General features: G+C 35.9%; 1 protein-coding gene across 2 annotated transcripts in view; it reads right to left on the bottom strand.

Moving 5' to 3' along the window:
• The window catches only part of LOC122403902, a 70,555-nt gene that overhangs the window by 15,050 nt on the left and 27,971 nt on the right, over positions 1-27,534 (bottom strand). For both annotated transcript variants that reach the window (XM_043407698.1, XM_043407699.1), the window contains exon 3: positions 26,850-27,101. In XM_043407698.1, the coding sequence (XP_043263633.1) occupies positions 26,850-27,089 (240 nt within the window). In that variant the 5' untranslated portion in view covers positions 27,090-27,101. The remainder of the gene's footprint in view (positions 1-26,849; positions 27,102-27,534) is intronic.

The following is a 27,534-nucleotide window of genomic DNA, read 5'->3' as shown; positions in this document are numbered from 1 at the left end:
ACTATTGTACGAATACTTTTTACACTCACTGTAATTAATCTGATGAATACTTTCTGAGATCTAATGGGTGCAAGCTGATAAGATTCTATCAAACATATCGGTAGAAAACATTATCATAACTATTTTCTAAACGAAGGTAATAAATCTTGCACGATAAAAAAGGTACGATCTTGCTTAATAGAAGCAGAAAAGATCTCGACGAACACCAGCAGATGTTTATACACAGTGATGCCACTGTGCCTTGATCAACAACCGCAGTCGACAACCCAAGAAAAGGACCGCGGTTGAAAACGAAAACAAACGAACGACAGTCGAAGAACAGGACTATTAATATCGAAACAACTCTACTGTAATTATTTACTTTAATTTAGTAAGAAGTTAATGCATCTGATGATACACACTCATCATATATTATTATATGTTAGAAAAATGTTTTTACGATCCGCGTTTTACCAAGGTTCTGGGGTAAGTGCCGTGGGGTTCATCACAGTCCTCTTACCAAAAGGCAAAGCCTTCCCCACTCCGTGGCCAGATCCTTCTAGAAAATCCTTATCGTACTACTTACACGTGTCGTACAGCACCATGACTTCAGGTCATCGGCCACACGCACGGTACCTTTCGAGAATCGGCGATGGGGCTCCCTATCGCCGACATATAAACAAAACATCCGCGACTCCTAGAATTCGTCGCGCCTCGAGTGGGCCAAGTCTGATGACAGACTTATGGTTCCGGTATCGATACCTACGATACTCTTGAGAATCTGGTCATAGCCTCAAATGCATTGACCCTGACACGTGTCACCCCTTGAAAAAGGAATTGACGCTAACATATATTATTAAATTATTAAATAGTTTAAAGTGGTAGGTAGGATATTGTAAGAAAGAGTGTCTTTTTAGAGTATTTAAATGCCAGTTGGCGAGATCTGACGAAGGAACGCTTCACTGTTTCTCTAAAATAAAATAAGTAATATCGGGTGACACTTGTTTACGACTCACCTGATTCACTTTTGTTCACACTTTATCCAAAATTAATTTCAAAAAATGTATCGATGAACAAAAAACAACAGCCAGCCGCGTGCAATGTTTAGAGCTCAAAGTATTAAAAAGGATAATCAATCGGAGCGTATCGGAGGTATATACACCTAACTGTCACTGACTGGCCGATTGATCTGATGGCGATTGTAACTATAGTCTGCATAGTTCAAAGTCATTCCAGAATTCTGCTTATATATGATATTTATCGTTTGACTGTCGAAGTAATACTCTCTTCTTCCTTTTGTCATTTTCTTCGATCATTAACTATAATAGTCCGTCAATGTACCAACAGATAGGTACACATTACGACATTATTTATGAATTACAAAGAACAAACGGTAGACAAGAAAATAACCGGTTGGAGGAACGCCAGTGTTTCCCTTTGATAATAGGCATTGTGCATCTTTAATATTTATAAATACGGTTGTTGCCATATCACATTGACTGTGAGATTTTACCAATGTTAGAGATTCTTCCCTGGATAAATATTTGAATTCGTTTTCGAATGAGTCATTGTTCGTAAAGAAACGCGTCTCCGCGCGGACGAAATATGTAGTCTTTACAAAGATTCAGAACGGAGTACCTCTTTGAAACTTGTTATTTAAAAGCTCACCATTTTCCAACAATACAGAATCTATTCGTTATTTCGTGGAACATTGTTCCGTCCAACAGTGCTACGTGAATCGATAGGCAGAAATATAAAAGTGATTAATATTTGAAGAATGTCTGTCACCGGTGAGATGAGTCTTATATTAATTAATTTGATTAAATTATATCGTTTTATGTCACGCAACGTTAAAGACGAAATCTAGTAATGTGTTTTACATATACATATAATCCTGAAAGGCCATCAGCTTATAAAGTCGATTGCGATGAACGGTATTTCAACATTATTAAATATTACTTGCCCAAAAACAGTTAGTTGATCTGTTAGGGGAGTCGAATACGACTAAACAATGCGATCACGCGAAACTTATTATTAAATAAGTCCGTAGGAACGTTCCGTTGCGTTCATGCATGCGTGGTATGTGGCCACCCAGATGCCAAACTGATCATTTTCACTCGAGATCAATTTACAATAGAAAATTTATTCAAAAATATTTTCAACCAAAATATTTAATTAAAAATAAATTTTACACACGGTTGCGTAAATATTTATTTTAGTGGGGTTGTTCTAAATCTGTTTATTTTTAATGATGAAATATAACCGTTTTTGAGAAAAATAAACTGATTCAGGACAAAGCTAACGAAGTAAATATTTATCGAATATTTTCACTGCGTGTATAACGTAGTTAACGCTTGAGAGTAAATATTTTTAGAAACGATTTATCCAATTTATTATAACTTGATTTTAATTAACAATGTATTTAATGCATCACGTTTCGTAATTAAGCTCTGACCATTCAGTTCTTCAGAAAGACGAAAAACGCGGGGAAAGTATATTCAGCATTTCTTACTATAAATCGCTTAAGAAATTTTTGATGATTTTGGGACAGTCGCCATCGCAAACAGATCGACAAAGTAATATTATTGTTACTGTGCTAACATGTATTAGCATTAGCATAATAATACCTTCGGTAAGTGGAAATAGCCGATTGATTAATGAATGAATATTACCAATATCGAATGTAGAAATTGAAAAATAACGAATCCCAAGTATCAAATAATCAGAGAATATTGTTTCAACGTGCATTTTGGTAGGTTTTCCAAATGCAGTTGTCGTCGTCCCACAAGGATTGGGACGGGGTCCTCGAGAGCTTACCAAATTCCCTTACAGCTGCTGACGCTATTGTAAAATTATTAAGTCTTCATTTCAACAGACAAAATGTACGTACACTTTTCACAGCAAGCACTTAGTATGTGCACGTAATCATAGAAATACATAAACGTTACAGTTTAAAGAAATATTTGTCTCCGTGAAAGAAGAATGGGAGGGAGTGGCCGATGAAGTGCATCATCTAGATATTCTCACCAAGAGAGGGAGCAAAATTGCCCAACTATACAGAAGTAAGTGTCCTCGCGTAATTTTCAACAGGTTTTCCAATCTTTTTCGGAATTAATTCCTCGTAAAATTATCAGTCGAAAGTCATAAACCATTTTACTACGAAGAGTTTCGCCGAGGCTGTCTTATGCAGGTAAAATGCATTTTAAGTTTACAGGCAGAATATTTAATGTTATATCCATATTAGTACATTAAATATTCATGACGGGCTTCTACACCTTTTAAAAAAATCGTAGCTTAACAATTGACGAATTTTTCCAATACTTGCAATAATGTCTGCATGAAATGGAGATGCTGTAAACGTTTCGTGCTTGAACGAATAGCATAAATGGACGTTACATGTAACTACTCGTATCTTAGCAGCTTAAGAGAATATTTGCCCGAACCGAACCGAACCGGATACTATAAATCGAACCTTATGGAAGTTAGAAAGTCCCTAATTTTCTGCGAACATTCAGTATTTCGTGTACCTACAATGACCAGAGTTATTTGTACACTTTTCAGACGTCTTGTTAACATTTTTGGTACTGTTTTCATTGCTTCCACTGCTCAATCCGTTATTGGATGTTGCTATGCCGCTAAACGAGTCCCGTCGGCGAGAACAAATACTAAAAACTTATTACTACGTAAATGGCGACGACTACTTTTATAGCATATTTACTCACGGGACTATCTGCGCGATTTGTATTATATTAATAATAGTAACTGTAGATTCTTTGTACATGGTAATAGTTCATCACGCTGCTGGATTATTCGCCGTATGCGGGTAAATATAATTTGTAACATTTGGAACGTTTTACACTGTATCATTGAGAGACGAGATGTTTGCATATCAGCCACAAGCTGAACCACACAAGTAGATAACAAATGGCTGTAGAAATTGACGAGGATGACTCTGCAAACAATATTCACGGGAAAAAGTAGCGAACATTAGCGAGGGATCACTATAATAACAAAGAACCTAACAAGTCAAGGGGCTTCCCCTTGATCCTTGCGTCAGTTTAGTTTGTGGATAGTTGCCATCATCTCGTCTCCAAATAGTAGCAACCATATTGTAATTGTCCTAGGAGTGACTCATTGTCAGTTGATTTTACATTTTATAAAAATCAAACGAATTGTGATAGTCGACATATAAAATTCTTTTATCGTATTTTCAGAACAGCATTACTCTTGTAACAAACAAGAGTCGCAAAAGTACCCGAAGAAAAAGACAAAACAGTTGAAATTAAGGATTAGCATATAGTTAATATTAATTTGTTTAACACTTTTTCAAAGATCCACGAGTTTTGATCTAAATGAACCTTTGAAAAAAATATTTTCAATATAAATACAACTATCACAATTCATGTCAAACCATAAATAAGAAAGAAAGATTAAGATGCAATATTCTATGAATAATTATTCGTTATATCTCAAACGTACACCTTGAAATCATTTTCTTCGTGAAATAGAAAAATTGTATTCTACCAGTTGTTTAAGACAGACTAAACAATACCTGCACTGGATGATCTCCAAATGATAAATAAAAGATACAGCAAAGCTTGGATAACTGCTAGTCATTTTCGATTGGATAAGTGAACAGTACAAGTTTTAGACTACTATTATATCAATCCTGTTGTAAATATTGTAATATCGCTATTCCATGTAAACATTTGATAATTGTTTTATTAATATTTGTAATATCGTATAGCTAAATACAAGAAAAAATCAATTTCTATTTACATTTATATTACATTATTCTAATATTAACAATCAGAATATAAAGTCTGGACTGCACGTAAAAGAGTGTTTCATAAGATAAGGTTTTCCAAGATTGGCTGTATTATTATTGTTAAACTTGAACAAAATAGCTTGTGAAAAATTGCTCATAAGAGCATCATAGCTATTGAATGTGGAATTCACTAATTTTTATATCCATTACATACGTAGAAATAAACATATTTTTATTTATACGAATAATTTTGATAAACACAGATATAAGATTAAAAAAGCAGCTGAAAATAATAAAGTGATTAAAAATGGAGATGTTTCGATAGGCAACGGATATGAAGATTTTAGGCAGTGCGTTATGGTCCACAGAAAAGCCATCAGGTTCGTATCGATTAAATAATATTAAACTAAAAATAAATAGTTTATGGTGTTTAACTGTGGTTTGTCATTTCATACTCTTTCAAGGTTTTTCGAGTTCCTGGAGAATCTAAATCGAAATAATTTCTTGATTCAATTGGCACTGAATATGTTAGGTATTAGCATCACAGCATTTCAAGTAAGACATATGTGTATTTCTCGATAACGTTGTTTCCAAGGACTGTTAAACAAATCGTTATTTTGTTTCCCAGGCTGTTATACACTTGCACGAACCTGATCAAGCTTTTAGATACTGTGTATTCTTCATCGCTGAGAACTTTCATTTGTTCATTCTCAGTTTACCCGGACAAGTGCTTCTAGATTACAGTTTAGACTTAGCCACCAATGTGTAAGATTTTAAGGTGTAGAAAGTTGACGAAAAACGAGCTACTAAGTTATTTTATAGGTTCTTGTGCATTTTTGTTTAAGTATACTGTATCAAAGTGTGGCCATCTTCTTCTACATACAATTTCTCTGAACTTACTAATGCTACTTCCAAGCAAATCAATTAATTTCTATTTAAAAATTCGTCCAATGTCCATTTAAGACGTATGCATCATTAACACCAAACCTACCACGATCGGTTAAATGAATGTTTTTTAAATTTCTTCTACAATTTTTAACACACAATGTTATTTAAACTCCATTTAATTCACGACTTTTCTTATAGTATATCTACAATGAATTTTTCAATATTAACTTCTATTCTTATTGTTTGTTTTCTAAGAAAAATGTGTAGTGTGTGGTGTCTGCGACAGTCGGTTATCTGACCAGTTCAACGATTTATATTTTTTTGTAAAACACGCTGCCTCGTAAAAGATAAAAAATAAGGCTGATCATTAGACTGGTCTTCGTAGGAGTGGGTATACATTAGGTTTAGTGTTAATGTAATAGGATTATGTTTGCGTATGCTTATACCGAATTAAAAGTTTCCATGGTTAAATGTGCAAGAATGTATCAAATAAGTTGATAGATTTAAACAATTCCATCAAATTCTGATAGATACATGTCCGAATGGTATCAAACACCTTTGGAAGTACAAAGATTACTCCGCATGATGCAAATTAGATGCAGCAGACCATGTTCATTGACCGCAGGAGGATTATACGAGATGAACATAGCAAATTTTGGAATTGTATGTAACAGTATGAAGATAATGGAATCACGATTTATCGCACATTATTAGATGAGTATTAATTAATACGAAATTATATTTTCAGACTTTTAAAACGTGCATGTCATATTTCACAATGTTGCTGTCAATGGGACAATAACTCCTTGTTACTATTGCTCTGTAAAGTACTCTTTTTCTGTGAAGAGTGCTGTACTGATGGATCGACATAAATCAATAGGAATTATAGTAAAAATTCGCGATATTACGATAGATATGTATATGTAAATAAAATTGTTACACTGTATGGTTATTCAATGCTATTATTTAAATGTGTTTCTGGACTAGATTTTTACTTATTCATGGCCATTTCTAAACGGATTGAACTATCCTATTGATTGTTTGTGCTAGACTAATATACAGAATGTTAACAGGCATAGTTGAAATGTGAATTAGGGGCCTCACAACGGAAAAATATGCTTTCATCATCAAAAGTATAACTAACTTAATATTTTACTGATTCTAATATTATTATTTTCTAATATACAGTGAGTGTAAAAAGTATTCGTACACTAGTCAATTTGAACAAAAACTTTGCAGAACTTTGTTTGATTACAAAAGTATGTTAACAAAAACATGCATACATATTCTTAGAAATCTCGGGAACAAATGTCATTAACAACAAATTATTTATTTATATTTATTATGAAAATATTAACAAATTACCAGAAATTGACCTAAAATATACGCGTAATAAGTATTCGTACAGTCTTTGATTCGTAACATTCCACGTAGAACGATTACAAGATAATCCATGATATGTAAACATACTTAGCATCAGTATGTCTGGAGACGCTGTCGGTATAGGTAGTATCCTGAATTTAAACATTATCAACGAAATGATCAGTAAAATGGGACGAAAACGCAAGGAAACCTCTGAAGAAGAAAGGAAAATTGTTATAAATTTACATAATAAGTGTAAAACACTGAGCGAAATTTCTAAAGTTTTAAATAGACCGAGGCCCACGATTCAAGGAATCATTGACAGATATGGCGATCGAAAAACTGTAAAAAATAATCCAAGAAACGGACGTAAACGAATAATAAACGAGTATACCGTCCGATGGATAATTCGAAAAATAAAGCAAAATCCAAAGATAAGTGCGGTGAAAATCACAGTTGAACTTAAAAATGATCTGGACATTTATGTATGCAGTAGCACAGTGCGTAATTTTTTACGGGATAGAGGATATCACGGCAAAGTAGCTCGTAAGAAATATTTCGTAAATGAAATTAATGGAAAGAAACGATTGCAATTCGCGAAAGAGTACGTTAATGTTCCTATGGAGTGCTGTAACCGCATTATATTTACCGATGAGAGTAAATTTAACATATTTGGGTCAGATGGACGATGTACAGTATGGCGGAAAAAAAGTACCGAGTACGAAAAAAGAAATTTGAAGCCGACCGTAAAGCATGGAGGAGGATCAGTCACAGTTTGGCAGTTAGGCTCTATGAGTGCGAGCGGGGTTGGATCCCTCCATTTTATCGATGGTATCATGGATCAGAAAATGTACATCGATATTCTAAAAGAGCATCTTCAGGTTAGTGGAAATAAAATGCAGTTACAGGGCAATTATATATTTTTGCAAGATAATGATCCAAATCATAATGCTTCTAATACACGTCAGTGGATCCTATATAATGTGCCGCAGCAATTAAAAATCCCTCCACAGTCTCCAGACGTAATTGTGATAGAGCACTTAAGGAGTCAACTTGAAGAACAAATTTGAGACCATCACATTTCTTCGAAACAAGATTTAAAAAATGCACTTTTAGAGGAATGGAACAAAATTTCTAGTACTATAACCAAAAATTAAGTAAATTCAATGCCGCAAAGGCTTAAAGCGATTGTACAATCTAAAGGAAATCCCACTAGATACTAAAATAGCAAATAGACTGATTTTTGTTAGGTTTATGTACTAAAATTTGTTGTTAGTTTTTGTTGTAAAATTAGAAGTGTACGAATACTTGTTACGCGTATATTTTAGGTCAATTTCTGGTAATTTGTTAATATTTTCATAATAAATATAAATAAATAATTTGTTGTTAATGACATTTGTTCCCGAGATTTCTAAGAATATGTATGCATGTTTTTGTTAACATACTTTTGTAATAAACAAAGTTCCGCAAAGTTTTTGTTCAAATTGACTTTACACTTTTTTTTACACTCACTGTATATCACGGTCACGATCGATTATCTTCGGACGAACTTTGCTGCCTCCGTTTTAAATCAAAGTCGACCGATTGCAAAGTAGTTTTGGAACATCTGTAATGTAACTTATTCACTGGAATATGACGCCAAGATCTCCAAAATTTGAAGGAACTTGTTACTAAACTTCATTAACAGACATGTACCAATGTTTCCTCATTTGCTTTCAGTTCGAAGTTTAAAATGTCCTACAATCCAAACCACATTCGACCATTTGCATACCAAGAGAAAAAGAATTGATGCGATTTAGAATGTTCATTTCACGACAGTGGAAGCGAAATTTAGCACCAGCAGATGTTTAAACACAGTGATGACACTGTGCCTTGGTCAACAACCCAAGAAAAGGACCGCGGGTAATAAACAAAGTTCTGCAAAGTTTTTGTTCAAATTGACTAGTGTACGAATACTTTTTACACTCACTGTAATTAATCTGATGAATACTTTCTGAGATCTAATGGGTGCAAGCTGATAAGATTCTATCAAACATATCGGTAGAAAACATTATCATAACTATTTTCTAAACGAAGGTAATAAATCTTGCACGATAAAACAGGTACGATCTTGCTTAATAGAAGCAGAAAAGATCTCGACGAACACCAGCAGATGTTTATACACAGTGATGCCACTGTGCTTTAATCAACAACCGCAGTCGATAACCTAAGAAAAGGACCGCGGGTGGAAACAAAAACAAACGAACGACAGTCGAAGAACAGGACTATTAATATCGAAACAATTCTACTGTAATTATTTACTTTAATTTAGTAAGAAGTTAATGCATCTGATGATACACACTCATCATATATTATTATATGTTAGAAAAATGTTTTTACGATCCGCGTTTTACCAAGGTTCTGGGGTAAGTGCCGTGGGGTTCATCACAGTCCTCTTACCAAAAGGCAAAGCCTTCCCCACTCCGTGGCCAGATCCTTCTAGAAAATCCTTATCGTACTACACGTGTCGTACAGCACCATGACTTCAGGTCATCGGCCACACGCACGGTACCTTTCGAGAATCGGCGATGGGGCTCCCTATCGCCGACATATAAACAAAACATCCGCGACTCCTAGACTTCGTCGCGCCTCGAGTGGGCCAAGTCTGATGACAGACTTATGGTTCCGGTATCGATACCTACGATACTCTTGAGAATCTGGTCATAGCCTCAAATGCATTGACCCTGACACGTGTCACCCCTTGAAAAAGGAATTGACGCTAACATATATTATTAAATTATTAAATAGTTTAAAGTGGTAGATAGGATATTGTAAGAAAGAGTGTCTTTTTAGAGTATTTAAATGCCAGTTGGCGAGATCTGACGAAGGAACGCTTCACTGTTTCTCTAAAATAAAATAAGTAATATCGGGTGACACTTGTTTACGACTCACCTGATTCACTTTTGTTCACACTTTACCCAAAATTAATTTCAAAAAATGTATCGATGAACAAAAAACAACAGCCAGCCGCGTGCAATGTTTAGAGCTCAAAGTATTAAAAAGGATAATCAATCGGAGCGTATCGGAGGTATATACACCTAACTGTCACTGACTGGCCGATTGATCAGATGGCGATTGTAACTATAGTCTGCATAGTTCAAAGTCATTCCAGAATTCTGCTTATATATGATATTTAACGTTTGACTGTCGAAGTAATACTCTCTTCTTCCTTTTGTCATTTTCTTCGATCATTAACTATAATAGTCCGTCAATGTACCAACAGATAGGTACACATTACGACATTATTTATGAATTACAAAGAACAAACGGTAGACAAGAAAATAACCGGTTGGAGCAGCGCCAGTGTTTCCCTTTGATAATAAGCATTGTGCATCTTTAATATTTATAAATACGGTTGTTGCCATATCACATTGACTGTGAGATTTTACCAATGTTAGAGATTCTTCCCTGGATAAATATTTGAATTCGTTTTCGAATGAGTCATTGTTCGTAAAGAAACGCGTCTCCGCGCGGACCAAATATGTAGTCTTTACAAAGATTCAGAACGGAGTACCTCTTTGAAACTTGTTATTTAAAAGCTCACCATTTTCCAACAATACAGAATCTATTCGTTATTTCGTGGAACATTGTTCCGTCCAACAGTGCTACGTGAATCGATAGGCAGAAATATAAAAGTGATTAATATTTGAAGAATGTCTGTCACCGGTGAGATGAGTCTTATATTAATTAATTTGATTAAATTATATCGTTTTATGTCAGGCAACGTTAAAGACGAAATCTAGTAATGTGTTTTACATATACATATAATCCTGAAAGGCCATCAGCTTATAAAGTCGATTGCGATGAACGGTATTTCAACATTATTAAATATTACTTGCCCAAAAACAGTTAGTTGATCTGTTAGGGGAGTCGAATACGACTAAACAATGCGATCACGCGAAACTTATTATTAAATAAGTCCGTAGGAACGTTCCGTTGCGTTCATGCATGCGTGGTATGTGGCCACCCAGATGCCAAACTGATCATTTTCATTCGAGATCAATTTACAATAGAAAATTTATTCAAAAATATTTTCAACCAAAATATTTAATTAAAAATAAATTTTACACACGGTTGCGTAAATATTTATTTTAGTGGGGTTGTTCTAAATCTGTTTATTTTTAATGATGAAATATAACCGTTTTTGAGAAAAATAAACTGATTCAGGACAAAGCTAACGAAGTAAATATTTATCGAATATTTTCACTGCGTGTATAACGTAGTTAACGCTTGAGAGTAAATATTTTTAGAAACGATCTAACCAATTTATTATAACTTGATTTTAATTAACAATGTATTTAATTCAGCACGTTTCATAATTAAGCTCAAACCATTCAGTTCTTCAGAAAGACGAAAGATGCGAGGGCAGTGTATTCAGCATTTCTCATTATAAAACGCTTAAGAAGTATTTGATATTTTTGGGACAGTTTCCATCGCAAACAGATCTACAAAGTAATATTAATGTTGCTTTGATAATATGTATTAGCATCAGCATAGTACTACCTTCGGTAAGTGGAATTAGCCGATTAATTAATGAATGAATATTAACAATATTGAATGTAGAAATTGAAAAATATCGAATCCTAAGCATCGACGTAAATAATCAAACAATATTATTTCGGTAGGTTTTCCAAATTCAGTTGTCGTCATCCCAGAAGGATTGGGACGGGGTCCTCGAGAGCCTACCGGCATTGATTACAGCTATTGACGGTATTGTAAAATTATTAAGTCTTCATCTCAACAGACAAAATGTATGTACATTTTTTACAGTAAATGGAGCTTATTATGTGCACAGAATCATAGCAATACGCAACATTATAGTTCAAAGAAATATATGACTCCGTGAAAGAAGAATGGGAGGAATTAAAGCTGGCCGATGAACAGCATCATCTAGATGTCCTCACTGAGAGAGGAAGCAGAATTGCCCAACTATACAGAAGTAAGTGCTTTCGCATAAATTTCAACAGGTTTTCCATTGGAGTTTTTCCACAAATTTTCAACTCCTTCTCGGATTTAATTCCACGTAAAATTATCACTGTTCAACACGAATTTTGTTTTTCCGTACCCACTAGGTTATTCTTGTAGAGCTCTGTTTCCTAAACACGAATGTGAAAATGGAATTGCTGTATCACCCTCAATTTTCGAAAAACACTAGTTTTTGTGAAAACGTCCAATGTTGGGCAAAAACGAGGTACATATTACGTGAAAATTAAAGACATCAGACAGTTCCACTTAATCTTAAAAGATAGAGGAGAGATTCCTGAATATGCTAACATCGATAGTTATAATATTTTGAGCTTTTGAACGGTTGTAAATGATCGCCAAAGTTTGAAAAAGTGTCGAAGTACTTACGTACTTTATACACAACACTTTTGTATACTTACGGAAAGTTCTTTACCTGACACGAAATCTATACACAGGATCTGATTCTGCAGACATTTCTGAAGAAGAAACTGTCCAACAGAAGTGTAGAAGCCGTTCTCAATTGTCACAGGTAGAATAAGTTTGTGTGGGGAACGCGTACACGACGTTTGACCGCCACGCGGCCATCGCTAGCCTACCTCGGCTCGGCAGTGCCGTAGCTACGCATAATGGATGCGACACCGATAATATCTTAGGCTCCCAATTCCTGTATATGTTTATCATTTTTTATTTTTTAATCTGTTTGTGGATTTGTAAAAAACATTTCTCGATCATTTCCATTTCTAAACAATTTCGATGTTCATTGTATGTATATGAATGGTTTTTTAAATATAAAGCCGTTAAAAAATAAACAACATTTTATTGTTGGGTTGCCTCACAGAATAGGAATAATATTCCTAAGAGCGAAGTGTGAATAGCAAGGATTTACTCGAGATCTTTCTAAGAAAAGCGTACATGTTCGAGTGATTCCATTGATAAGTTGGCATAGATTTTGAAAATATTATTCAGTGATTAGTATCCTAGAGTATACGAATATATTAAGCAATAAAAGTTACAAAAAAAATCAAACATACTATACAGGGTGTTCGGCCACCTCTGGGAAAAATTTTAATGGGAGATTCTAGAGGCCAAAATAAAACGAAAATCAAGAACACCAATTTGTTGATGGAGGCTTAGTTAAAAAGTTATTAACGTTTAAAGTTCCGCCTGTACTGAATTATTTTCTCAAAAATGCACAGGATTTCGGGGGTATGTCTATCCACAAAAAATGATTGTAATAGACCCCCGCAATCGAAAATAATTTTTCCAGAATGATTTGAAACCTTTCATTTACCCTGAAAAATTAAGGCACTGTTGATTTTTCTTAAAAATTCGTTTTTCATTTTTAGTAATTTTGTTTGACGCCATACAGAAAAGTTGTCCAATACTTTTTTGTAGGTACCCATGATCTCTACTTCAGAAAAAAGTTTCATCGAAATATATTCACTATTGTAGGAGTTATGGCTGTTTGAAAATTAGACCATTTTTATGGGTTTTCTCACATTTTGCGGAGTCAAGAAATAACTTTTCGAATATTTTTGGAATTGCCACGTATTCCTTAGCAAAATACGCATAGTTTGCTTTTTTAAACATTAAAATCGTCCAATCCGTTTAGGAGTTATGACATTTTAAACATTCGCATGCGGGGTAGCATTTCTGGCCAGAAACTATATTTTCGGTAATGAATTTTTTTCTCACAAGTGCGTAGTATTTCGGGGGTATCTCTATTCACAAAAAATGGCTGTAATTGACCCCTGCAACCGAAAATAATTTTTCCGGAACGATTTGAAATTTTTTAATTTTCTCGACAAAGGGTATAGCCGAATAAGGGGGTCAAATGTGCCCCCAAACCGAATGGAACGAGCCACGGGTCATTCGATAGCAAAAAAAAAATAACCCCTGTGTGCAAATTTTTAACTTGAAATCTCGACCGTGGGGGTAGTAATGGGGTGAAAACGAAAATCATGTTTTTGAATAATTTCTCTTGACCTATTGAGTAAAAAAATGTAAAAAAATTCAGAGACATTTCGGGTACCGGGGCACATACTTTGGGAGATTTTCAGATTTTTTGAGATTGAAGATTGAACCATGCTTTTTTTTATTTCCAACACTTATGTCCGCCATTTACTCTCATCCGATCCATGTAATCACTTCTAACCCATCCTTCGCCTCTCCTGATGGAAAAAGCTCACCACCTTCCCGTGGTTTCCATCGAGCAATGATACTTAATTCAAAAATAAGCATGAAACGATCAAACTGGTACTTAAAAATGGGTTTATTAGAAAAAAGTATCATTGGCAGAGAGTGGGTTAATAGATTTGGCGTGGAATGGCCCTTACATGTCTACGTTAGATACTGAAGCCGTAGCAAACATTCATATTTATCACAGAAAGAGAAAAAGAAGGAAAGATCTGCTTGATCGAAGGGCGAGAAGAAGTAATAGTAAGCTAATATACAATCTTCTGCTCCGATCCATTCACAATAGTCAAAGGTAAGAGATTTGAAAACTAACATTTCACATTAATTTCAGTGTAAGAGATGTTAAACAATAATCGTGGTTGACAAAAAAAATAAAAACGCAAAAAACACTCCAAAACTATATTTATACATATTTCAGGTTAAAATATTTGTAAAATGCTTTCAGAACATTTATAAATAAATATAAAGCATTGTTATATAGTTAGAATTTGAAAAAAAAAATAATGAAGAAAAAAAAATCCTAATTCCAGAAGAGAGACTCGAACCTATGGTAAAAAAACTTACAGCGGTTCAGCAGTCGGACACTCTAACGCTGCGCCATCGACGCCGTTGAAAATATCGTTGATTTTCTAGGATATATTGCGCTCAACGGTTGGCTTTATTTTATTTGTTTCAATTGTTATGTAATTCTGCTTAGTGTAGAAACATTAAACAGTCTACAAAACACTTATACATTGAAGGATGCATAAAAATTCAACGTGTAAGTTACTCTAATACGCAGAAAATGAGGAAAAACTCGGTTTTTATTTTTTTTCACTGCGGCGCACCAAAATGAAAAATCTGAAAAAAATTGAGAGTAATAGTAATAGTAATACCGGTTTACTGTAAAAGTATAAAAGTAGTTCCGGGCCACCTTCAATACGTAATCGGCATTTTTCGGCATTTTTTGCTGTTTTTTATTTTTCACTACCTGGTTCTTCGATCAAAAAATCTGAAAATCTCCCAAAGTATGTGCCCCGGTACCCGAAATGTCTCTGAATTTTTTTACATTTTTTTACTCAATAGGTCAAGAGAAATTATTCAAAAACATGATTTTCGTATTCACCCCATTACTACCCCCACGGTCGAGATTTCAAGTTAAAAATTTGCACACAGGGGTTATTTTTTTTTTGCTATCGAATGACCCGTGGCTCGTTCCATTCGGTTTGGGGGCACATTTGACCTCCTTATTCGGCTATACCCTTTCACACATTCTCAAATTTTTTTCTCGAAAGTGGATAGGATTTTGAGGGTATGTCTAATGATAAAAAATGATGGTAATTGACTCCTGCAACTAAAAATAATTTTTCCACGACGATTTGAAATTTTTTAATTTTGTCAAAAAATTTCACACCTTCTCGAATTTTTGTCTAGAAAGTGGGTAGGAATTCGAGGGTATGTCTATCCACCAAAAATGATTATAATTGCCCCCGCAATCTAAAATAATTTTTTCCAGAACGATTTGAAATTGTTGAATTTAATTGTTAGTAACTTTTTAACGAAGCCTCCATCAACAAATTAATATTCTTAATTTTCGTCTTATTTTGGCCTCTAGAATCCCCCACTAAAATTTTTCCCAAGGGTGGCCGAACACCCTGTATACAGAGTGCATGCCCTATTGCACCATTATACCAGTTTCGGTTGTAGGTAGCTACGGCACTGCCGCGCCGAGATAGGCAAGCGATGGCCGTGTGACGGGACTTTACGCGTCACTTGAAAAAAAACACGAACTCGCGAAACTTTAAGGTAACGTGCGTACACTGTTGCCTTCTGTCGCGACTTATGCCGTAGCTGATGATAAGGGACGGACAGAGTAACGTTACGCGAGTCTCGACTTGTGAAATACTGGTCTGTGCTTTATTTTGGCGAAGGGTTTATAAAGGTCGGTATGGCCGTAGAGTAGGGGTGCTTGGTTTTGGGCCTGATGTCTGACTCAGCTGTTGTTGCTACTAGGTGGTGATGTGGATGGTGACTCAGATGTTATTGCTGCGTGGTGAAGATATGGATGGTGATTCAAATGTTTTTGGCGAGGAGTGCTGACGCGGTTGTTTGTACTGACGAATGCGGGTGGTATCACAGCCGCGTGGCGGTCAAACGTCGTGCACGCGTTCCCGACACACATTTTTTCGACCTGTGACAATTGCGAACGACTTCTACACTTCTGTTGGACAGTTTCTTCTTCAGAAATGTCTGCAGAATCAGATCCTGTGTATAGATTTCGTGTCAGGTAAAGAACTTTCCGTAAGTATACAAAAGTGTTTGTGTATAAAGTACGTAAGTACTTCGACACTTTTTCAAACTTTGGCGATCATTTACAACCGTTCAAAAGCTCAAAATATTATAACTATCGATGTTAGCATATTCAGGAATCTCTCCTCTATCTTTTAAGATTAAGTGGAACTGTCTGATGTTTTTAATTTTCACGTAATACAACCTCGTTTTTGCCGAAAATTGGACGTTTTCACAAAAACTCGTGTTTTTCGAAAACTGAGGGTGATACAGCAATTCCATTTTCACATTCGTGTTTAGGAAACAGAGCTCTACAAGAATCACCTGGTGGGTACGGAAAAACAAAATTCGTGTTGAAATTATCAATCAAAAGTCCTACAACATTTTGCTACGATCTAGAAGAACGTCCCTAATTTTTGTGAACATTCAGTATTTTGTGTAACCATAATGACAAGTATTATTTGTACACTTTTCAGACGTCTTATTAACATTTTTGGTACTGTTTTCATTGCTTCCACTGCTCAATCCGTTATTGGACGTTACTGTACCGCTAAACGAGTCCCGACGGCTAGAACAAATACTAAAAGGTTACTACTTCGTGGATAGCGACGAGTACTTTTATAGCATATATATTCACGGGACTATCTGTGCGATTTGTGTTATACTAACAGTAGTCACTGTTGATTCTTTATACATGATAATAGTTCATCACGCTGCTGGATTATTCGCCGTATGCGGGTAAATATAATTGTAACATTTCGAACGTTTCACACTATATTATTGAGAGACGAGATATTGGCATACTATTTTTCTATCGAAAATTTATTTTCTTCGTGAAATAGAAAAATTGTATTCTACCAGTTGTTTAAGACAGACTAAACAATACCCGCACTGGATGATCTCCAAATGATAAATAAAACATACAGCAAAGCTTGGATAACTGCGAGTCATTTTCGTTTGGATAAGTGAACAGTATAAGTTTTAGATTACTATTATATTAATCCTGTTGTAAATATTGTAATATCGTTAGTCCATGTAAACATTTGATAATTGTTTCGTCAATATTTATAATATCATATAGCTAAAGAAATAATCAATTGTATTTATATTCATATTATATTATTCTAATATTAACAATCAGAATATGAAGTCTGGACTGCACGTAAAAGAGTATTTCATAAGGTAAGGTTTTCCAAGATTTGCTGTATTATCATTGTTAAACTTGAACAAAATAGCTTGTGAAAAATTGCTCATAAGAGCATCATAGCTATTGAATGTGGAATTCACTAATTTTTATATCCATTACATACGTAGAAATAAACATATTTTTATTTATACGAATAATTTTGATAAACACAGATATAAGATTAGGAAAGCAGCTGAAAATAATAATTCGAAGGGCAACACATATGAAGATTTTAGAGAGTGCGTTATAGTTCACAATAAAGCCATCAAGTTCGTATCGATTACATAATATTAAACTAAAAATAAACAGTTTTATGGTTTTTAACTGATATGTCGTCTCATTTTGTTTGAAGGTTTTTCGAGTTCTTGGATAATCTTAATCGGAAGAATTACTTAATTCAAATAGGATTTAACATGATGGGTATTAGCATCACAGCATTTCAAGTAAGACATATGTATATCTTTCGATAACGTTGTTTCTAAGGACTGTTAAACATATCGAAATTTTGTTTCCCAGGCTGTTGTACACTTGCACGAACCTGATCAAGCTTTCAGATACTGTATTTTCTTCGCTGGTCAGAACTTTCATTTGTTCTTTCTCAGTTTACCCGGACAAGTGATTCTAGATTACAGTTTAGACTTAGCCACCAATGTGTAAGTTTTTAAGGTGTAGAAAGTTGACGAAAAACGAGCTACTAAGTTATTTTATAGGTTCTTGTGCATTTTTGTTTAAGTATACTGTATCAAAGTGTGGCCATCTTCTTCTACATACAATTTCTCTGAACTTACAAATGCTACTTCCAAGCAAATCAATTATTTTTTACTTAAAAATTCGTCCAATGTTCATTTAAAACGTATACATCATTAACATCAAACCTACCATGATCGGTCAAATGAGCGTTTTTTAAATTTTTTCTACAATTTTTAACACACAATGTTATTTAAACTCCATTTAATTCACGACTTTTCTTATAGTATACCTACAATGAATTTTTCAATATTAACTTTTATTCTTATTGTTTGTTTTCTAAGAAAAATGTGTAGTGTGTGGTGTCTGCGACAGTCGGTTATCTGACCAGTTCAACGATTTATATTTTTTTGTAAAACACGCTGCCTCGTAAAAGATAAAAAATAAGACTGATCATTAGACTGGTCTTCGTAGGAGTGGGTATACATTAGGTTTAGTGTTAATGTAATAGGATTATGTTTGCGTATGCTTATACCGAATTAAAAGTTTCCACGGTTAAATGTGCAAGAATGTATCAAATAAGTCGATACACTTAAACAATTCCATCAAATTCTGATAGATACATGTCCGAATGGTATCACACACCTTTGGAAGTACAAAGATTACTCCGCATGATGCAAATTAGATGCAGTAGACCATGTTCACTGACCGCAGGAGGCATATACGATATGAACATAGCGAATTTTGGAATGGTATGTAACAGTATAAAGATAATGGAATCATGATTTATCACACATTATTAGATGAGTATTAATTAATATAAAATTTAATTTTAAGACTTTTAAAACGTGCATGTCGTATTTCACAATGTTGCTGTCAATGAAACAATAACTCCCTGTGTTACTGTTGCTCGTGTAAAGTATTCTTGTTCTGTGAAGAGTGCTATACTGATCGATCTAAATCAAGGGGAATTCCAGTAAAAAGATACATATGTATATTTAAATAAAATTGTTACGTTAAATCGTTATTCAATGCTATTATTTAAATGTGTTTTTGGACTAGATTTTTACATATTCACGGCCATTTCTAAACCGATTAAACTATCCTATTGATTTGTCATTCAAGTTGTGCTAGACTAATATACAGAATGTTAACTGGCATAGTTGAAATGTGAATTAGGGACCTCACAACGGAAAAATATGCTTTTGTTACATATCATTCATGCATGGGGCTGAAACGTTTGGTGACTTGGGCGTTGGCTCGAGCATCTAGCGAGCAACCCTTTGAACGGGGTTGACTCATGCCGTATGCGCACACCCGGCCCAATTTTCATTGCCTTTTATGGTAATGCCCCCGTGGAGTACTGGGCATTTTCAACTATATAAGGGCCGCGGTTTCTTACTCGGGGAGCTCAGTTTTACCTAAACTCTTGGCACGACGTTACTGTGACACTCAGGGCAAGATCGGGCTATAATCCCCTTCAAGCAACTATCTACGACTATCTACCTTAGCGGTTTATCAGTGAGTGTCCATTAATCGAGTAGAGCTCCCGCGAACGCGCCGCGTTAAAAGCCGATGACGAATCTTTCGCCTTCGAGGCAATTTAGCAATTGTACAACTTCTTGTAAACCCATAGCTGTACTTGAGCATCGTCAAAAATATATATTCAAGTTATTGTTCCTTACGTGTGTTATTCACTCAAGGCAACCCTGAACCATATTAACCGTAAGGCTAGGGGTATCTCACGAACCCGGTACACCTTTACCGCTCGAGGTGTACCATCACGACAGAGAGCAAGATCCTAAAACATCCTAAAAACCTACGTGGCTCCCAGGGTATAAAGCCCCTGGTTCGTCCACTCCTACTAGCGGCTCCCAGGGTATAGAGCCCCTGGTTCGTCCGTGAAACCATTCATTTTCCCTATAAATCTAACCCCGTGGCTCCCAGGGTATAGAGCCCCTGGTTCGTCCACGTAACCTCCACCTACGGCTCCCAGGGTATAGAGCCCCTGGTTCGTCCGGACCTCCTTTCTTTTCCTAACCATACCCAAAACCACCGGTCGAGTACTGCCCCTCGACCGAATCCAGGATCTCGCGCTCCCGCTCGTAACACTTTTATCATCAAAAGTATAACTAACTTTATATTTTTATTTTCTAATATAATTGAGCCGTTTATTTTGAAAGTGGCCTAACTCCATTTTTCAATTTTTTCCGGTTACCATGGTTACATGTACAACTTCATGATATTTACCAGTAATGCATTTCAGGTTGCTTATATTCCGAGCAAATACGATCATTCTTGACACATAAGTTTTCAGAGTTAGTTCAATAATTGAACCGTGTAGTTTGAAAGTGGCCTAACTCCATTTATGCTTGAATCAAGATATTTAATGTTTCCATGTACGTTTGGGATGAAACTATTGCATCCAGAGGTGCTCAAGAAATTGTTTCATGCATCCTAAAACATGTTAAAAATTTAAGAAGTGAAAGACACATTATAGCTTACAGTGACATGTGCGCCGGGCAAAATAGAAACATTAAAGTAGCTTTAATGTGGTTAAAAATTGTACCAACTTTGGAAAATAATGTGGAAAGCATAGATCACAAATTTTTAATATCAGGACATTCGTTTTTACCAAATGATAGAGATTTTCGCGTGGTAGAAATGTCATTAAAAAAAAATAATTTACTGTTCGTTCCCCGAGATTATAAGAATATTATTAAAAAGTGTCGGAAAGGTAATAATTTTATTGTAAATGAAACGAGACAAGAAGATTTTGTATCAACAAAATTATTCGAAGACGCAATTTTTCAAAGGGTAAAGAATTCTGATGGAGAATCAATAAACTGGTTAAAAATATGTTGGATGCGTTTTGTCAGAAATGAACCGTATAAAATTTTCTATAAGACATCAATGAATGAGAATGAAAATTTTTAAGTCCTGAATTTATTACCACGTCGGGGTAGACCAAGAAAGTTCGAAAATATTGTATCGACACCGCTGTATAAAAATATCAGACAAATTACAACAGCAAAATTCAAGGACATAACTGACCTATTACGATTGTTTAAATATCGCGTTAATTCGAAGCATACAAGAATAGTAGAATATTATTCGTCACCCGGTATTGTTTTTCTGCGTATGTAACCGACTCGAGAACGTTCGGCTCTCGTGTCCGCTACGCGAAAAACAAGACAGGTTATAAAAACTGTCTCATACGGATTTCTTCGAAACATCACGCGATCGACGAAACTACGCGTGATTTCGAGCTAACGTCTCGGCGCGTGTATAAGGAGAAGGTACGACAATAATAAGTTGGACAAAGACGAATTCAAATTCGTCTACAGCGCCGCTAGTCGGAGATTCTCCCCTCCGAATTTGACTAGCCGGGCTAGATCGTCACTCTTAACTTGGGACCGGCAGTGAGCAGATGGGCATACGATCCCGCTCCCCCGTAATTTCCAAGACTTTCGAATAGTTTCGAGTCACTCGAACTTTCGACGAAATTGTAAACGTGGGTTGGAAGTACAGTACGAGGACGGATTGGGAATCCATCCGGTACCGTCAATACTTCCGCAAAACCCGTTTACAATTTAAAATCAAAGAGTCGTAAACGTGGGCAGGAAGTTCAAATACGGAACGGATTGTAAAACAATCCCATACCGTGAACTTCCACAACCCGTTTACTATTTAAAAGAGCCGTAAACGGGAACAACAAGTTCAATACGGAACGGATTGGAAAACAATCCTATCCCGTGAACTTGCACAGGACGTTCAATACGGAACGGGTTGAAAACAACCCCATCCCGTGAACCTCCGCAGGACGTTCAATACGGAACGGGTTGTAAAACAATCCCATCCCGTGAACTTCCGTAAGCCGTTTACCAATTAAACAGATCAGGTCGGAACACGACCTGATCCAAAGACTGTAAAGATCTCGCAGGTTATAATCCGATATTTCGAATTCAGCAGTGGGTACGATCCACCTCAGCCTGAATACAGACACGTATCGCTGTAATCAGGGGTCGTGTCGGAGGTATCGAGGTTGACCCTCGAACCTCCCTTGACTGTCAAACGGCTCGAAACCCACAATCCAGGGGCGTATAAAATACCCTGGGTGGCTTTGCCATCTTCCGGTCGAAGTGTAGGACAATTTTAACTCCCAGCTTACGGCGAATCGCGAGAACACGCCCAAAGATCGCCAGCCTAGTAGGTACGGTCTCTGCGCGTAGGACGTTGATTCATTAAGCAACGTGGTGTCAGGCCCAATAGTAAGTCGACCCAAGGGCGCCGTTGGCAAACCTGCACCACACCGTGCCCGTACGCACGTAAGAAGGTGGTAAAGGGCCAAGGACCGGGTACGGTTGCAGCCTTACAACCTCCATCCGTTACCCTCTCCTACGACAGTCGAGACCTGCAGTCGAGGAAGAAACGAGGTTGAATCTCGTCTTCCCCAAAACTGCAATCAGACGTTTACCGGTTTAAAGGGAACGCACACAAACACATACAGTCCACTAGCTTAGCTGCGTAACGCGGCGGCTGAGTTTCCCGCTCCTGAGTGCGACAAGCACAACCAGGAGCGCGTGAACATTAAAACGAGACGGAGAGAGTGACAAACGTTACCGTATATTTACACCTCGTTCCGTCTCTTTTGTTTCAGAACAGCGTGACGCGAGCACACGCCAGACGCCGGTCAGACAGGCGAGGTTTTTGTCGCGTATAATCTAATTAAGACAGGCTGTTCGCATTTAAATTTCCGCAATAAACGACGTCGTCGAACTATTTCGACGACGTGAAAATATATATAACGTGTGACAATTACTTTTCCATCCTCCTATTCCCTCGTGATCCGGACCCCCGTTAGACGAGGTTCTCAAATCAGTGTTTGAGCCCTCCACATTCTAACAACGATATATACCACCGGAACATCATGATTTCTTCAAATCCCTTTCACACGCACAATATGTAGATGAGTAGTAAATTGTTTTGTAATAAATTTATGTTTGTAATTTTGTACGTTGTGTAGTTAAAAAATGTTTTGAATGGCATAAATTATGTTTCCAAAGTGTTTTAAAGATATGTAAAATAAATTCAGTATTGTTTTTTTTCAATTTGAAGCATCTTAAATTATGTTGAATTAACTTGGGCGCCTTCAAATTTTATAATGAATCTGGTTGTTAATTTTGAAAGTGGCCTAACTCCATTCTTGATAAGAAAACGCATATTATTCGCTTAATAATTGCCACTATTTTAATAGGAACTATAAATTTAACAGCCTTAGATACACTTAAGCAGTATGACTCATTAGTATCCTATACGTATATTTTTAAATTCATTGAAACGCAAACCTTTAAATATCTCGATTTGAAGATAAATGGACTTAGGACACTTTCAAAATAAACGGCTCATTTAAAACTTGCGTTTATTGGCGATAGACACTATTTTAGATCTCTCCCTCCGTTACTACCATTTATCCAAATTTCGCCACGTGTTATTAGCTAGCCAATCGTCGTCAGATCAAGAGTTTTTATAGTTCACAGTATCACCACTAGGGGCATGGAACTATATTGTACAATGAAAATGGAGGTATAGATTGACCAGTAGCATATTTTATTTTATATGCATTTTTAAAAACTTCCTAATTATCAGACGTTAATTTTGAAAGTGGCCTAACTCCATTCTTGATAAGAAAACCTTTAAATATCTCGATTTGAAAATAAATGGACTTTGGCCACTTTCAAAATAAACGGCTCAATTAATCTGATGTATACTTTCTGAGATCTACTGGATGCAAGCTGATAAAATTCTACCAAACATATCGGTAGAAAACATTATTATAACTTCACTATTTTCTAAATTAAGGTAATAAATCTTGCACGATTAAAAAGGTACGATCTTGCTTAATAGAAGCAGAAAAGATCTCGTTCTATTACTCGATAATTACCCAAGGAACGCTAAGTAGCACTTGATAATGAACAAATAGCACTGATAATTGAACAGTGATTCGGTTTCAGTTAACCGGGCGCAGCTTTGTTCGCAATTATACAGAAATCTACTTCGAAATCTACTTTGAAATCTACATTGTAGTAATTGAATTAGTAAAACGAATATGTCGTGCAATCGAAATGTAAATATAAAATATGTCAACGATCGGGAATGAATATTTACAAGAGAATCGTAATGAATAGTTCTCGGTGGTTGGAAATTGCATGATACGAGAGCGAAACAAATCCGTTTATATCGGTCAATCGATGTAAATAACATACGTGTCTACATATTTTTCTTATCGGTGCTCTATACGTGCCAATTACGAAATCGTAAAGCTCGAAATAACTGATAATGTAGCGACCGTACAGCATGAACGACGCGCGATTAATTTTTAATGTCTGCGTACATTTACGTTTCCTACGGCCAGCACGCGACGTACGAAAATCGTGAAACACGTCAACGGATATCGTGTTACTTGCAATTTCCAACTCCCTTTGTGATTATGGTTTTACAATACAGGAAGGAAGTACCTGGAATACATAAAAAGAAAAATATATTTCACGCGCGTTTAATTTAACTCCTAAAGGGAATGATCAGAGGATAGGAAGTTGAAACTTTATTTCTGGAGTTTCCCCAAAACCCCAGTTATCATGGTCGTCGAGAAACCATAGAATCTTGTCATTATGATAGACATATAGAGATAAATAAAGTTATTACACTGTACCGGATTCTCGTTGCTGTTATCTAAATATTATTCATGAACAACGAATGAAATTTTTAGATTCTAAAACTAGATTTATATTAGAATTTTCGGTGTAAGACATTAGATTCTAATTTACGTATGTTTTTGCAATGAGACATAAACGAATCCAAAATTGTTTGTTCGTTAATCGTGAATAAAAGGAGAGAAGAGCATTCGATGCTCGATCGAGCACTTGTGAGAGAGCAGTCCCTCTGGTGGCGAGTACGGGTAACAGTAATTCTGGGAATTACACAAATTGAAAGCTCGAAAGCGTTCAAAAAACACTTAGTTGATACGACTACATACATAAACTACATTAGAAATTATTATACTAGTTTTATAATTGTTTGCAGTATAAAAGGGACTTATTGGTAACAATTATCTACATATATAGTTATTTACATCTGTCTTTCCCCAGAAGGAACACTATACATATTTCTAGATTTATCTTTCGACAGCACCTATAAAGATAAATGCAGTGATCCATAACATAAGGTCGCAAGATAAAATCATTAAGTGCAACGAAAGGTCAGTCATGAAGGAAGAGAAGGCATGAATAAATAAATTCGTTGACCTTTTACTGTTATTGCACAAAAATGAATTTTTTAGAACACTATTGGGCGCATTAAATTCTTCACGGTTCTTCGTAAAAAATATTATGGTGTATACGTCGCGAATTGCTCGCTTTATTTCGTACGGAGGCCAAACGAAAAATACCAGTTCTAGAATTTTTATCTTAGCATCGAATTAATGAACGTAATTCGTTTACCTTAACGAGTCACCGTCCCCATTAAATCGCGTTGATTACGCTAACAAAATCTATTATTCACTCAACGAGACGGACGAAAAACTTAACGTCAGACGTTCATAATTTGCTTGAAAATACCTTTCTCCGGGCTTATTGTAATTACAAAACTTGTAAATTAACGCGTACGAATCCACCTCTTTAGAGTAATTCGTAATTCGTTCCAAAGCAATATATCACACGCGGCGAACGAAATTTTAACGCAACGCTGCCTGGAAGATACAAATTCATGATTCGTGCCAAAATTGTCAGCATGTTTTGTATTCAAACTTCAAAGTGCCGCCATTTCTTCAACTATCAAGATTTTTAATTTCCACTGGTTCACGCCATAGTCATATTCATACGAAATAATACGCCATTTTGTTTCCTTGTTCGGGATCAAAGGAATGATCGGAATCATGCACCCCAGCAAGACACTTTTTCTTTACAATATCTTCCTCTAACCAGACACAGTTCGCGTAATTGTTATCATTTTTTGTTTACAACAATAGTCTGTATTCTTTAACACCTTAACGCTCATATTTTGTCGGGTTAACCAACAATGATCAGTTTTCTTTTTTGGATTTGTTTCTAAAAATACGGTTTTTGTTAATTACAATGTTGTATCTAACGTATAATTTAAAGGAAAACAAATATTATCATCCCTTAAACCATTGGATTAAACAAATATTGTTTTTCAAAGCAGTCAGACTCGGGCATGAACGTTAAGGGGTTAAATGTTAGTAAATACATGTGCCACAATCGATACGAAAAAAGTTTTATAGTTTCTTTGTTAGAAGTTCCGAAAAAAGCAGGTTTAACATTCTAGGTAAGAATAGCCCCCTAATTGATAAAGTTTCGGTAGCGTTTCAGCGAAAACGATGGAGGCAATTTTCTCCCTAGCGTCCGCTCGGTACACTGCTAAATAAAGCCGGAGATTCATATCAAACAGCGCATTTAATTAAGTGGATACAGATGGTCCTAATTGGGTACTTACTCCGATTTCCCCGTAATCCGGACGATCGGGCGCAGCCGGCAATCGATGTCCGCTCCTGTGACCTCCTAGGGCTCCGGTACCACCTACACCCACACCCCGTCTCTCGTCGATCAGGAATATCTCCGTAAAGACGATCAACCCGAACACCGCGAAGAACATGACCACCAGCATGAACGACATGTTGGCGCGTTTCTTCAGAACGCCGGCGTTCGCCTGACACCCGCTCCTTCGGGAACCCATCCTCGAGAGACTCTGCAACAAACAATCAAACACTATAGACCGGAACAGGCGAAAATCCCATACATTTCTTTCTAATTTTGCGATTTTTCTCCAACAATTATTGTTAGTACTGCATTAATGGGTTTTTGAAATGGTTCTTCAGACTTGATTTGTAAATTGAACGTTTCTATCTATTTCAATTTGGGGGATGTTTCTCTTACTTGCATGAAAGTATGTGTATTTTCTCTAACACTTATTGCTAGTACTGTATTAATGGTTCTTGAAATGATCACCAGACTTGATTCGTAAATTGAACGTTTCTATCTATTCTAATTTGGGGGATGTTTCCCTTACTTGCATGAAAGTATGTGTATTTTCTCTAACACTTATTGCTAGTACTGTATTAATGGTTCTTGAAATGATCACCAGACTTGATTCGTAAATTGAACGTTTCTATCTATTTCAA

The sequence above is a fragment of the Colletes gigas genome, unplaced genomic scaffold (assembly GCF_013123115.1).
Source record: "Colletes gigas isolate AHSC1104 unplaced genomic scaffold, ASM1312311v1 Colletes_gigas_Sc00084, whole genome shotgun sequence".
Lineage (NCBI taxonomy): Eukaryota > Metazoa > Arthropoda > Insecta > Hymenoptera > Colletidae > Colletes > Colletes gigas.
This window is presented reverse-complemented; position numbering and strand designations above follow the sequence as displayed.